At 40.9% G+C, this 15,609-nt stretch overlaps 1 protein-coding gene across 1 annotated transcript in view; it reads left to right on the top strand.

Moving 5' to 3' along the window:
* Positions 1–637: 637 nt before the first annotated feature.
* vps41 (VPS41 subunit of HOPS complex) overlaps positions 638–15,609 on the top strand; it is a 49,099-nt gene continuing 34,127 nt past the window's right edge. The window contains exons 1-4 of the mRNA XM_072711601.1: positions 638–685; positions 1,722–1,760; positions 7,462–7,569; positions 15,460–15,537. Of these exons, the coding sequence (XP_072567702.1) occupies positions 665–685; positions 1,722–1,760; positions 7,462–7,569; positions 15,460–15,537 (246 nt within the window). The 5' untranslated portion in view covers positions 638–664. The remainder of the gene's footprint in view (positions 686–1,721; positions 1,761–7,461; positions 7,570–15,459; positions 15,538–15,609) is intronic.

Here is a 15,609-nt window from a genome sequence, read left to right on the forward strand (position 1 = left end):
CATCTCTTAATTAGAAGAGAATATAGTGCAGATACGGGACAGGGCTTGTAGCCAAATATTCTGAAAGTAATTGTACAAGAACTGGAAATGTTCAAATCAAGACTGGGTACAGTACCATGAGGGCAGTGTTTAATACGGGGCGATGTGTGGCTCTGCAGGTTAGGACTCCATAGTCAGTGTTGGATTTAGTGAAGACACTATTAAGGAGTCAAAAAAAGTTCAAATCCCATAGCTGGTAAAGTGATGTCACTGCTGGGCCCTTTAGCAAGGCCCAATTAGTCCAGGGATGCTGTGTAACCCTCCTTTCTGACCCTCATTGTTTTTTAATTTGGGTAAAAGCATCTAAATAAATCAAGTGAAAATGCGTGTGCCAGTTCCCAATCCTGCTACGGTCACCTCTATAGCCTGGCTGTTTCATTTTGTGCCGTGAGCCATCACCGTTAACTGAATGAATGAATTGCACTATTTACGTTAAATGACGCCAAGAGTGTAAGACTTACATACTTAGTTTGTCTTTACGAAGTTGCCTATCACGCCCAGAAACATTCTTCACTCCTAGTCCGAATAACGGAAATGACGGGTTCAGAAGAAAAACTACAAAATCCAGATTCACCAGCTGCCAGTACTTCCTGTTTTTATCACATGACTTTTCTCAGTTTTAATCATGGCGGAAGCAGTGGAACAGGTAAGCCTTTCAAAGCAGAACTGGAATGTACAGGATAAAACGTTTAATTTACTATTTTCTTTATTACTGCACATGGATTTTCTTTTATTTGTTTTGCGATATATCTGAATATTTATGAAGTGTTATATTTTAGTAGTTGTGTCACGTTAGCTACAATGACTGGTCATATTTTGTTTTATGCTCCTAATAACGAAGAAAAGGGAAAGACGGTATTTGAAAATACCTGTGTGGTAGCGAAATTATTTATTTGTTTGCGAGTTAAAGTACTGATTCCAGTTCTAGGAGGAACTCCTCCTTGTAGTCTACTACTGTTTGGAATTTTCATAACGTGACAGGTCAATATATGTGATATTCAGGACAAATGCATAATTGTCCGATTGACGCATCATCATAGACATGAACGGTTGCAAGCTGCATATCGACTGGGACTCCTAGCAGGCGTAGCACTGGCTGTACGGCTGGCTTTCAGCCTTCACGGCTACTCCACTTAGTGTTCAGTGCCTGAATTAATTGGAACATTTTATGCAGTATTAAAATTGTCCCAAAACATTGGGACATTGCTGTTTCCAGAAATATAAACCATACGGTTCTTTGGGTAATAACTGATGGATGCTGGAAGACGTATACCCGCGAGCTGGAGGGATCGAAACTGTCAGGCTTATTAAAGTCTAGCTATTTCAAAGGCATACATGTTAAAATTGTAATTATAATGATTCTTGTTGAATAATAATTCCACTTAATACACACTGTATACTGGTACAATTATTTTTACTTCATCTATGAATTTTGAAATGTGTTAAATGTAATTAAAAGCTGAGTTAAACATGCAAATGAATGGTGTCCTTATTACAGATCTCACTCTTTAACATGTCAAACATCATAACTGTTAATGTACTTTCTGAGCACTGCCATGACTAAACATGCATGTAAAGGTCTCTGGCACATTGGAAAGCTTCAGTTATTACTGCCCCGTCATTTTGAAGAAAAAAAGTATTGTGTTTCAAAGGTTTAAGGGTAAATTCCTGTTCTTTTTTAGGGAAGGAAACCAAGTGAAGATTCCACAGATGAGTCAGAGGTAGGGATGATTTCTTTGCATTACTTTGCATTTGTTCCCACAGTAAATATTTCAGATTAGGAATCTGTTCTTTACTGGGATGGCTTATAAATACTCATGCATTTACTTTCTTGGGGTCTAAAGGACTTGGCAGTATGACAAAAAATGTGGTGTGAATCAATCATTTTACCCTATGAGTTTGACATTTTTATCTTCGCAATTCTTTAGACCTTTGTGTTGGTAGAAAGAAATATGCCTGTAGCATTGACAGATTGACAAAGAAGTATTCTGTAGTAATATTGAATCTAAGGTTTTGTTGCTTTTAATGTGCATGAATGAAGTTTTTTGTACAACGTTTTATAATGATTTTTAGGTGTAAAAAGTTTTTTTTTTTTCTTTCCTTCAATGTTTGTTGACGTAATATGACTTGGGCCCTAGGAGTCACTGTTTATTGTACTGCAGCAGGCAGGGAATGCATTTTCTGAAGCAGTTTCCATGGCAATGCCTTATAAAGATTTCCAGCATCTCAGTGGTCTCACACCATGTGCCCTGGAAACACTAGCTCTGTCTAAATGGCACGCTCAGGAGTAGGGGTGGGGTGGGGTGGGGGGTCACCTAGGCACTGCCACAGCACCGCAGGACCCTTCCGGGTGTCCGCTTGCTGTGCGTGTATGAAGTCACAGGTGTGTCTGCTTATATTCCATTTCGTCCCTCTTCTTCCTGTCACGAGAGGTGTTTACCTTTCTACTCCCTTTAAAGGAGCATCCATCTGTGGGCAAGTGGCACTAAATGCGGCCATTCTTTAAGTTTATGAGCGGCAGAGTAAGATGTTTTTATGTAAGCCATCATTAAAGGTGTGTGAAGCCCAGGACAAGTGAATTTTTAACATGAGCAACTGATATGGGTAAAGCAGGAGACACAGGAATGACACACTCATTTCAATATTCCATCTTTTTGGTGTTTGATCAATTTTTGTTTGATATTATTCATTTTGAAGCAGTATTGAATTACAGGAATGTTTTATGTGGCTTTGAGTTCTTAATGTGGATCATCGCTATAAAAACATGGAAACAGGCTTATTGCAGTTTAATATTAAGATTAACATTAAAGTACCATTTAAAATATGGTAATTATTATTTAAAAACACCATTCTTTATGACTCCATAAAATTCTCGATCTCCAATACACATATTTATATTTTCTTTTTTTTTTTTTGCATCTGTTGTCTCAGGTGTTGAATGTATAAGATTTATATGAGACAATCGATTGTTCTTTCTAAACCGCAAATTTGAAGATGCATTGTGTTTTTGACTGACTGATGTCCTGCATTGTTCAATTGCTGTTTTATGTCCAGAAACACATTTTTTTCTCTCTCTCCACATACTCAGTATGGTGGCGGCGTGAATCGATCCATTTTTTTTTTCTCTCCGAGATGTGGAGCCGCACCAATCTAGTTAATCCGGGGTATAGGGCCTGAAATGATGCATTGTGCTGTCTCTCGGATCGCGTGAATCCGCGCTCCCCGTTTCCGGGGAGAGACCGCGGCGTCCCGTGGCGGACTGCCGGGATGCTCGAGCGCTTCGGTGTTAAGCAGCTGGATCCAAGGTCACGGCGGCTTGGTTGCCAAGATCAATGGTTTTCTGAGTGAGCGGCGCGTATGCGCTGCGTGTTTGCGCAGCTGGACTGCGCAGCTCGGCTTGTCCGCGTGGTATTTGAACCAGCAATCACGGAGATGCGCTTTGTTATGTTAATGTTACTGTGTATGCCGTAGCCCGTAGCAGCAAGTATGGATCTTAGAAATGAGAGTTGAAGTGATTTTTAGCGTGATTGTTAATGATCGCCTACTCTTTTTTTCTTTCCTTTTGCGCTGTTTCCCCAGTTATAATGTAACAAAAAGGCAGTTAAAATTATTATTTTTATTTTTAAAGTCTCCAGCACTCTGCTCAGTTACCCATAAAATTTCACTCATATTTATTTTGATTTTTTTTTTGTCCTCCTATAAGTAAAAAATGTGCTCTGGTTTTGCCTAGTTGTCATAGAAACACCGCCGGCCTATCCACACTGCACTGATGGCTACGTTTGGATGTTTTCCAGGATTATTAAAATTTAAGTTAAATTATTGATCTCTTTTCTTTTTTTATGCTCACTCAGTTTACCCTTGGTACATCTGTTGGGCTTTAGCCAGGACTATAATCTGAGTATTTTGATTTTGAACTGTCAACTTTAAAGTGGTATCATTGACCCTAAGCTGGTAAAAGACGTAGGTTTCTGTATATTTTATAAAACAAGTGACTGGATTCAGAGGGTAATGTGCATCAGATTTCCTCAGTTTCTGAGCCGGTTGCTGTGAGTTCCGGAGCTCCCACGGTCCGTTTGATGTTCTAATTGGTTCACCTTGACGACGGAACCTCACGCATGAGCCCATCTGATGGAAAGAAAGGATTGGGAGAGTCCCCGCATTGTTCTGCACCGTTGAATGCTCCTGTTACGACGTGTGTATGAAGTGGTAAATAAAATATAACATGTCAGATCAGCAGCGGATGGAGCTTCCCTTTTAGTGTTACACAGAATGGAATGTCAGGAAGATGCGCAACAAACGAAATTCAGCCCTAAAAACAATGCAAAATAAATAAACAAGTTTCCTTCAAATGAAATCCTGCCTGTGGCTGAGATCCCCCCCCCCCTTCTGAAATCCACAAGTGCACCCCCTCTGCACACATGCCCTGGAGTTTGAGAATCTCTATTTTCCATGCAAACCTAGTTTACTTTGTTTTTATTTTTATTTATTTTCTGTACGGTTGCGTCCGTGGTTTTGATTCCGTTGCCTCTGTGACGGAGGTTTTCATCACACTGACACAGGGTGGAGACATTGTGGGTTTGCTTCATGATGGCAGGATGTCTGTAGGGGATGAATCGTCTCCTCTTCCTCTCTCCTGCAAGGTAATTCTCCCTGTTCCAGGCTAATGTCGAATCTTGATCAGGGTTCGGTCTGTGTTGCTTTGAGTTGTGGAAGGAAATGCCCTTTAAAAAAAATCACACTTCATTTTGGCAGATAAATCTCTAATCTCTTGGAAATATTTCAGAATAATATGCTCAGCCAATATGTCTCTTCTCATGCTGCAGTAATAATTGCCACTCGGAGCCAAACGAGTGGATTCTCATCCTCACACAGCTAGAGGTTCCCAGAGAAAAATAACATTTCAATTTTGCATGATTTGTGTTTCATTATGTAAAATTTTATGCCAGTTATGTTCATTATAAGCAATGAATAATCTTAATAGTAGTTGTTTTGCCATTATATCAGCTAGTTAAGGCACAGTGTGTAATCTGTGTAATCATAGACATACAGCATGTGATATGCTATATTTGCAAGCTAAACTGCATAAAACCTGATTACTTTGAAAGGGTCAAACACATTGCTCTTTTGTTTCTCTGTATCTGGCTTTTTAGAGATGGCTTGTTCATTTTTTGATGTCTAGGATTCAGATTAAGGTAAAAGTATCTCTTGTTTTGAACATGTCCTTGAGATTTCTCTAGATCTCCTCATCAACTAGGGGCATGGAATAGTCACTCAGTCCTCCACTGTGCCAGTATATAATGAGTTGTGTGTTCATTTTAAACATTGTAAGGATATTCGAATAGCAGTCGTAATTGCCAGAAAAATACTATGGGTTTGAGTTATATCTGACAATATATTTGGAATGCATTTGTGGGGGAAGGGGGAGAATGTATGAGTGTGTTAGCACTTTGCTCCTGTGATCAGAAAGTTGCTGGTTCAAATCCCAGGCTTGGCTTTGGGCCCCTAAGCAAGGGCCTTAACCCTTCAACTGGTCCAGTGACTGGCTGCCCTTGTTTTTTTTTTGTTTAGATAAAAGTGTCTGCTTATTAAATCTGAATGCAACTGAAAATAAGCTATCAGTTTTCAAGCGTAAGCAGAGATCATTTGTTAAATCAGGTGCAGATTTCATTAAAGTCCTATCAGTAAAGAGGAACCTGATCATGATGTGTGTTGCTGGAGCTACTGTTCAGAATGTTTCCATTCCTCAAGTGAAGGAGCATCTGGAATTGTAACTGGTCACGTTTTGCTATCATCTCTCACTAACATCAGTATTGTAATGTAGAATTGATGTGGGGCTGATTTAACTTGGTTTTGCAGCAATGCAGGTTATGTTTTGAATGAAAACAGCCTTAATGTGAAGTAGATGGATAGATAGATGGATAGACAGACAGAAGAGGTCTGCTTCGTTTGTTTGCTTTGGTTCTCTCTCTACTTCAGCTTAAAATTGGGCTTGCTGGGAATGATGTGTGTCTGTCACCCTAGTGAAGGGAAGAGAAGAAAAAAAGACAGTTTTACCCCCAGGCTCTATTTAAAAATAGGAAATTACACTTATCCACTCGTTGAGCAGATGGAAAGCTATAAAATGAAGAGAATGCAAAAGTTTAGATGAATAGTTATTTTCGAGAAAATAAACTTTTTTTCTCTCTCTCTCTTTTCTCCCTCCCTTCTCCTGTAATGGCTTTGTAGACCATGACAAATGTCCAGGCATTAGAAATTTCATGTCTGGCAGAAACAGGAAATAGACATGGAGTTGGGTGAGAGCAGAGAAAATGCTTTTGAAAATGAAACCTTTTTTTTTTTTTCCCCGCGGTGTTTCATACTGGTTCTGATTACGGCTACCTTTGTTTTACTGAAGCACCTCAGAGACAGCTCTGCATCCTTGGATAAGCAGGCAGGATTGTGCCAGTTAAGCGCGAGTTGGCCCTGTGCTTTAATACTGGGGAAATCTTATGGTGTGGAGCGCCCTGTCAACAACACAGTGAGTCATGTACGATTAGCTGGAGTCAATAAGTAATATTAAAGGGTCGCAGTATGGATCAGGAGGCAGGATAATGGAAGGGTGTTTATATAGACAGGGGATGTATTGGACCTCAGAGTGGATTTGACCAGAGTATAGTAAAGCTTCCAGTGAGGTATGGGATCAGGTGAAACGAGGGGGAGGCAGATTTGGGATAGAAATAAAGATGAAGGTGTGGATGGTACTGGGCTGAAGCTGTGCCCCCCCCCCCCCCCCCGTGCTTTGCCTCTTTCCTGTTTTAATGTGTGTCTGCTTTTGTCTTATGTGTGATCACATAAGACACAGATCGTGCATCATAACACAGTTCATAACACAACTACCAAGGAAATTTATTTACTTTCACCATGGCACCAATGTCAGTGTGATGAATGTGTATTTCATAGCTGTTAATCCATGATATTTAAACAGGTAATGCACATTTTTATTTAATTTATAGATTGGGAAAATACATACATACACTGATTGCGGGTCATATAAGGTAAAACAGTGAATCCAGAATTTAAAACATACACTTTCAGATATGGGTGAATCGCATTTGACATTCCATGGCTAAAATAAGATTTTAAGTAGTTGATCAATGGATGGATGGATATTGGTAGCATGGAACTTATGTAAATACTGCAAAAATATCGTTTATACTGTAATACCTCCAGCAGTACATATTGAACCATGACTACTGCAGTGAAAGTCAGATCAATACTTAATCAAAGCCTCAATCAAGCCGTGTTAATTAGAATCTCCAGGAAAAAAATTAAATAAATGCATATGATGCGGAATGTGTCAGGAGAATAGGACTGGGCTATGCTCAACTTGTTCTCCCACGTCACACTGGTAACGAGCCTGTCTGTCCCATCGGTGTCTTCCAGGAGGAGGAGAGCGAAGAGGAGCCCAAGCTGAAGTACGAGCGGCTGGCCAATGGCGTGACGGAGATCCTGCAGAAGGATGCGGCCAGCTGTATGACGGTTCATGACAAGGTGTGACTGCTAGCGCCGCCCTTCTGGTGTCTGGGTGGCTTTTTGCATGTCTGTCGTAGCCATGCTAATATGCTGTCTCTACATTGACCAGTTACAGTAAATAGAATTGTGATACTCCTCACGTAACGACCTATCCGTTTAACGACCGCCCGGACTTGCATTATACGGTGTATGAGGACGTTGGCCGTGGAAATGACAGCCGCGGTGTCTGAGCGTCAAGCGATTGTGCAAATTAAAACAAAGTAATCATCCTGGAGTTTCCTTTAGTATGGAAGATTATAAGCACAATAATTCAAATGGCAATTCTTTTTGCAATTGGCAATTCAACATTCAATCAGAGCATGCATTTGTCATTTAAATATTTAATCTGAACATGTAATTTTTAAATACATTTTGCAATCGGCAATTCAATGTGCAAAGTGCTTATGCAATCCTTAATTCATCTCAAAATATTTTGAATAATAAATAGAATAACAAGGCACTGAATTGCATTTCGTATTGCCATGGGTTTTTTGCCTCTCTATTCAAATGCAATGGCGTCCCCGGCAATTGCATTGCATGTTGGGGGGAAAACTCAATTTGCAATTCCCAACTGCCAGACCGCTCATCAAGGCGGACCTTCATTAACGACGTCACTTCCTTGTTTAGGGCCTCACCAGCATTCAACGGATTTGTTCGTTTAGAGAGTAATGGCGACAGAAGAGCCTGTAGCAAATATTTGTGCCTTAGCAGATGACATGGAAAACAATTGGGTATCAGCAATAGATGCGTTTGATAGGTTGCTTTTGCTCTCACAGAGGGTAGAGGAACTTTACATCTTAACTGGACTTGACATGGGAAGGGTGCAAACTAATTTAAGAGTGGGGAGACCTGCCATGGAGATACCTGTGGTGGCCATTAAGGGGAGACTCGCCATGGAGATACCTGTGGTGGCCATTGAGGGGAGACTCGCCATGGAGATACCTGTGGTGGCCATTGAGGGGAGACTCGCCATGGAGATACCTGTGGTGGCCATTGAGGGGAGACTCGCCATGGAGATACCTGTGGTGGCCATTGAGGGGAGACTCGCCATGGAGATACCTGTGGTGGCCATTGAGGGGAGACTCGCCATGGAGATACCTGTGGTGGCCATTGAGGGGAGACTCGCCATGGAGATACCTGTGGTGGCCATTGAGGGGAGACTCGCCATGGAGATACCTGTGGTGGCCATTGAGGGGAGACTCGCCATCGAGATACCTGTGGTGGCCATTGAGGGGAGACTCGCCATCGAGATACCTGTGGTGGCCATTGAGGGCTACCTCTATGGGCTGATATTTGTGCTACTAGAAACTGAATATGAATTGTGTATACTTGAATCTGCAGTTGTCGCATTAATAAACTCAATCTGAGTTTATTAGTCGAATCTGAATTCAGTTTGCAAATCCGATTTCAACTTATTGAGGAAAAGTAATCGACCACAGGTTCACAACGCAACTCATTTCCACATTTATGACAGTTTTGCCGGTCGGGGTAAAGTGGAGGCGTGTGCCGGGGTGTCGCAAGAGCAAATACGGGATCATATACGCATTACTCTCTAAACGAACAAATCCGTTGAATGCTGGTGAGGCCCTAAACAAGGAAGTGACGTCGTTAATGAAGGTCCGCCTTGATGAGCGGTCTGACAGTTGGGAATTGCAAATTGAGTTTCCCCCCCAACATGCAATGCAATTGCCGGGGACGCCATTGCATTTGAATAGAGAGGCAAAAAACCCATGGCAATACGAAATGCAATTCAGTGCCTTGTTGTTCTATTTATTATTCAAAATATTTTGAGATGAATTAAGGATTGCATAAGCACTTTGCACATTGAATTGCCGATTGCAAAATGTATTTAAAAATTACATGTTCAGATTAAATATTGAAATGACAAATTCATGCTCTGATTGAATATTGAATTGCCAATTGCAATATGAATTGCCATTTGAATTTTTGTGCTTATAATCTTCCATACTTAAAGTTTAGACCTTTTCATTATTCAGAATGAATAAAAACACTTGCCTATATTTACAGTATGCAAGCCTAAGTAATGTACATTAGAGCTGATTTTCTCTATTCTGTTTACTGGTACACAAGTACGCATGCAACTTTCAAAGCAACATGTGCAACAATCGATTGTTGTAACAGTGCAAATGCGCATGTATTTTATGTACATTTGCGCTGCAATGACCCGTGTGATATACAGCTTTACTCCGTAATCTCTGTGTGTGTGTGTGCGAGCGCATATGTATGTATAAAATAAATATATACGCACATAATGTATGTTTGTGTATATATAGCAAAACTACATGAAAGTATATAGTAAAACTATGTATTCTCTGTATAAATAATAAAATAATCATAATTTGTCGCTTTCACAGTTTTAATACAGTCATCATGTCTGATCTAATCATCTTGAAAGAATGATGCAGACAATTCTTGGCAACTGTATTTTTAGCTTTGCTGCAAAATAATTCTGACTGGTATGAAATAAGAAAATGACATGAGTTAGATGCTTGGAACGATGTAAGACCTTTATAGCTATCAGCCTTGATTATTTTCTTATTGTTTTTTACGTCCTTCATAAATGTGTCAGGAATTTAGTTTTCTCTACAGGCAATGGGAAAAAAATATGTATTAAAGAAGCCTTATTTGTATTTTTCACTGATGTCTGTATAAAGTTATACTCTTGGATTATATTATACTTAGTTTTTTAAAAGTAAAAATCAACTTCAGTTTATTTATTATTGCAGTAATGGGCCTTTATATCTTCTTTATTTACATTTTCAAACACGCGTCTCGGATCTAATGGCCCGATCGTGGCGTTTAACTCCGGATCCAGCTACGTGGAAAAGCCAGCCTTCCAGCTCACCGTCTCTCAAACGGCTTCGACACGCCCCTCTGCAGTTGGTGCTCGTCGTTTATTTGCCAGCCTCCTCTCTTCTTGGACAGTTGTGCCTCTTTCCTCCTCCTCTTCACTTTTTAAAGCATCACCTCGTCCAGCCAGGCCCGTCTGCACGGGACGGCTAATCGCCACGGCACCCAGTGCAGTCGTGCAGGCCTGTGCGGCGCAATAGTCACACCTAGTTATGTCTCCTCACCTGATGTTTTATTAACTACTATTGATTTTTTTATTTTTTTTTTACCCAGGGGATTCCCCGCCCCCCCCCCCCCCCTTTCTTTCTTCTTCTCCATCCTGAAAAAGGCAACCTCACCAGAATGAAAGATGCCATCGAGGGACTGAATCACCAATGAGATTCTTCCAACCCCCCCCCCCCCCCCCCGCCTTTTGTTTATCTGTCTGAGCCTTAGTGGGGGTGCCAGTTTCTGACCATGCACCCCGACCTGCTAACGCTCCGTTTAGCCTCTGAAGTTGCTTCATATTTTAAGTGCCTCAATCGGAATTTCATTTGAGAAATTCCATTCCGATAAATCCTTTTAAGACCCCCTCTTATGCGCAAGGCTGCGCTCCTTATTTATTTATTTTGTCTTTTTTATTTTATTTGGGAGATTGTCGGTGGCTGTGCTTGACATGCTCGGTTGTGCCCGTAAATATGAGCATTTCATTATAAACTGCAGTGAGGCGTGGTATGGGGAGACAGAGAGAAAGCGGGAAATGAGTCGGTGGGTTGGCGAGGGGCGGGGGGCATGGGTGCAATACATAAAATCTCCCCCCCCCCCCCCCCAAAAAAAAAAAAAAAAACCCCGGTTTAAATTCCCTTCCTTACTGGTTTGCATTTAGTCAACTGCACCCCTGGCAGTGGTGGCCTTCAGGAAGCGATTAGCTTCTACGTCTGGAATCGACCAATAGCAGGCAGCAGAGCGGGGGGTCATGTCCCATCACTGTGTGCCCGCCTGTCCCCAGCTCACCAGGGTTAGCTTGTATAACTGTCAGTAGTTTGGTACATTGAGGTGCCACTTTTATGGAAGAATTCTTCCTAAATCCTGACTTGACTTTCCTTTCTCAGATAATCTGTTTGTATAATTTGTCTAATATATTATTTGTCAATTTGCTGTTTTTTATGGCTAAAATAGTATTTAACCCAGAAGCTATTTAACTAAGGCAGGATTGCTGTTTCTTCACTCCAAATACTGTTTTTCCTTGAAACTCATCTGTATTTTACATGTATCAGTGCGATGATCACATCAGTACATACCTAACTAGAAACGTGCATACAGTCTACGCTTGTCATGATTGACTATTAGGTCTGTTTATAAGTCTTTCAATTAAATTGCAATTCAATGCAGAGCATGCTTTTCATATCAGTCCTTAGAAGCTAAATGTATTCCTTAGACATGCTGAAAACCTGTTATGATTTATGCTTGCTTGTCTGGCCGCTTTACACCTGCTTGTTATTATGCTTCAAACGGTGAATCATGTGGCAGCACTCAAACAGGGTCGAGGTGTTTTTCTGTGTGACTGACCATAAGAGAGGCTAAGCAATGGGATCTAATTGATTTTGGTCGTGGTGTGATTGTTGGTAATAGACATGGTGCTTTCAGCATCTCAGAAATGGCCACCTCCCTTTTCACGCACCTCAGTGTCTAGAGTTACACGTGATGGTATCGTGAACAAAAATTAACTAGTCGGTGGCATTTTTGTAGTCAACAAATGCCTTGTTTGTGAGAGAGGCCGGCAGGGAATAACCACACTTTAGAGCGAACAGCAAGGTCAGGAAGTACAAATATATCGGCTCAGTACAACAGCAGTGTGCAGAAAGGCTTCTCTGAACACACAGATCAGGCGTTTAAGTGGTTCTGAAGGCAAAAGTAGGTCCTAACCGGTACTAGCTTGGCGTACCTAATATGGCTGTCTGGAACTAGCTAAGCGTACTAAATAATGTAGTGACTGAGGGCGGAGTGGTGGCTCTGAGGCTAAAGCTCTGTGTAAGCAACTGGAAGGTTGCTGGTTCAAATCCCACAAATGCCAGGAGTGATTCTACTTCTTTGGGCCCTTGAGCAAGGCCCTTAACCTGCAATTGCTTCATCCTGGGTATGATTTTAATCTACATCCAGCCCTGTAAGGACGTCCTCCAATTTACAGGGGAAAAACTTGGGGGTTGGTGGCAGGATTGGCACTCCAGCCACTGGGGAAAAAACCTCACATTGGTCCATTCGGACTAGTGTGGTGCTGAGGTATCACCTGCCGCGTGTCTGCCCTCAGGTTCTCATCCCTGAGGTGGTTTGTTGTGTGACGGATGTGGCACCGCACTGTAATCAGTGCATGCGCCTTACCTCTCCTCTGAGCACATATCTTTAGGAATGGAAATGTGCTTTGGCCAGTTTGGACGGGTTTTGAGGAGGATCTCATACTAGGTTGATAAACTGACAATTGGATTTCTGTACTTGTTCTTTCTGTGAAGGTTTTCATGCTGGTAGATCCCAATAAACATTCTTTCAATATTATATTTTTTCTTGTTTTCATCTTGTTAAATATAATCTTAAATAATAGCTCAATTTTATTAAAAGGACCATAGGACTAACAAGCCACAAATACTTGCTCTTAAAGAGACTTAACGATTATTGTGGTGATAATTATTATTTTTTATTGCATTCCTGTTATATGTAAAGAAACATATGTGAAGCTGGAGGTTGTTTGCTTTTAGAAAAATCTTTGCTATCTACACTATGAAACTGAAATTTTTTGGTACTTGTTTTTGTTTTTGTACCTTTTGAATATTCCTGTGAGCTTTTTAAACTAAGGAACAACATATGGTAGTTGTTTGGTTGATTTTAGTCATTTCTAGCATCTGAATCCAACAAATAAATTAAATTTAATACAACACTCAATCAATCAGTTATTGTATGACTTCAAGATAACAAACAATAGCTTAATGGTATAATTATTCCTGCCTTTTAGAAGGTAAATGTTCTCTGGAGTCTTTGCTTTGAACTTGTAAGCTGATGTTGGGGTCTGGAGACCAGAGGTCATAGAGGAGAAGCATTCTGAGGGGTGATAAATTTTCCATTCTACGTAGTTCCCATAGCTTTTGTGTTTTCCATGGAGTCAAGTGAGCAGGTCATGGACTGAGCAGTCTTAAAATTGACATGAAACTCAAGCGTAATGGATTTAGGTAATAAAATAAGGCAGTTTTTCGCTTTTACAGAAAAGGAAAATCACTTTGTGTGATTATAGGAATAGGCGCTGTATTTATAAAGATTACGCATTAATGTACCTGTATTGTATCGCTGGTATGATTTCAGAATTGAGTTTTATATGGGGGGTTATGCTATTTTTTATTTTGATACCTTAAGTATTCAGTTTAGTAAAATAAAGGTTAAAATTTGAATTATCCTTCTTGTACTGGATTCATCGCTGGACCTCCAGCTGAATATTCTGCAGTCTGTTGCCCCAGTCAAGGGAAGATCAGCGAAAAACAGGCTTGCATCTCACGCCAAGAGACCACAGACAGAGGCGGAGGAATGAATGTAAGGTGGAGACCAGAAGAATCGCATGTGGCCAATGGGGCACTGAGGGGGTGTGGCCAGTGGGGCACTGAGGGGGTGTGGCCATGCCGCACTTATGATGTTTAAGCAGGCCGATGTGCTGAAAACGCCATTTCACACTGCTGTGTTTTTAATAAATGGGGCTTCCCCCAGCAATTTCACACTCCGCGCTCTGTGGGCCCCGGGCTCCGCGCAGCCGAAGGCGGCTTTAATTCCCTGCCCTGGTCCAGCGGTACGGGGCGCTGGTGGCCTGGCTCGTGCCTGCACACCTTTCACTGCCAGCTCCAGGCAAACGTTTGAGCCTCATCGCCACCTTAATCCTGCTCCAAGTCCGAGGGCCGGCAGTCTGGATGGTAACACCGGCCAGTACAAGGTGGTTAGTACAAAGCTAGGTACTAAATTAGTACGCACCCACAAGATACAAAACCATCTCATATCACTCAAACGGATCTATAGATCTTTAAATGCTTACTAATGTGGGATAAATGGTCTTTAATTTTGATAAATGGTTAATTTAATCTAGGGATTTGAAGATTTATTTGATTTTGCTTGAAGGTCTCAGCCACCAGAAGCTATGTTATGCTTACGTGTAAGTTGGCTACCATTTTAATGCGTCTTTATTAATGAATGCAGCTCACTTATGACAATTTCAGTGCAGGGAAAAATTATTTTAAAGATTCTATCATCGCCAAAAGGAACATATATCTGCCTATAATTCATGTTATATTTGAGTCCATGTCATACTTGTAATTTACTAATAAAGCTCTTTATTGTATTGAATCCATTGGCAATTATAGTATTTACAACTGTTTTTTTTTGCATGTTGGACTTGTTTAGATTTGCATTTTTGGACTTTTATGCTCCTGTTAGATTTGATAAATTCTTCTTTCAAGCTGCTTTACTTTCAAGTTTTACTGTTTGTTTTTGACCTTGGGTTGCCAAGTGTTTTCTCTATCACATTATTATAGATCAAATGTAGACCTCTCCTCTGTAAGTTAATTTGTCACAAATTAAATATAATTTGCTTAGCCTGAAGTTCCATTGCTGTGTTTATTATGTATGATTAATTATATTTTGAAATAGCTAATTAACTAGCTGGCATCCCGTCAAGGTTGTGCTGCCGCCCACTGCTCTGTGCTGCCTATGATAGACTTTCATCTTCCCCCTGCTTTCTCAAGTTTCCTCCCGCAGTCCAAAACCATTTGATAATGTGAGCTGATGCTTCTAAGTTGTGGGTAAGCCCAGCGATGTGCTGGCATCCCATAAAAGGAAGGGCGACCTCTACCTGGTGCTGCCTGTGGTTCTGTAGACAGGCTCTGTGTTCCCTGTGACTGGAAATGGAAGATGCATGCAAGGAGTTCTGTGGTTCTGTATTTAACTCAACTAATTGTCAGCTGTTGATTGTCTTCTCTGTTTCTTATTTTGCAGTTTCTGGCTTTGGGAACACATTTCGGAAAGGTCTATCTGCTTGACATTCAAGGAAATATCACTCAGAAGTTTGAAATCGTAAGTATGTGCTACCCAAATGACAACTGTTTACCCAGCTAACATTTTCACTATAACTAGGTTTAAAGTGAT

The sequence above is a fragment of the Paramormyrops kingsleyae genome, chromosome 1 (genome assembly GCF_048594095.1).
Source record: "Paramormyrops kingsleyae isolate MSU_618 chromosome 1, PKINGS_0.4, whole genome shotgun sequence".
NCBI classification, from domain to species: domain Eukaryota; kingdom Metazoa; phylum Chordata; class Actinopteri; order Osteoglossiformes; family Mormyridae; genus Paramormyrops; species Paramormyrops kingsleyae.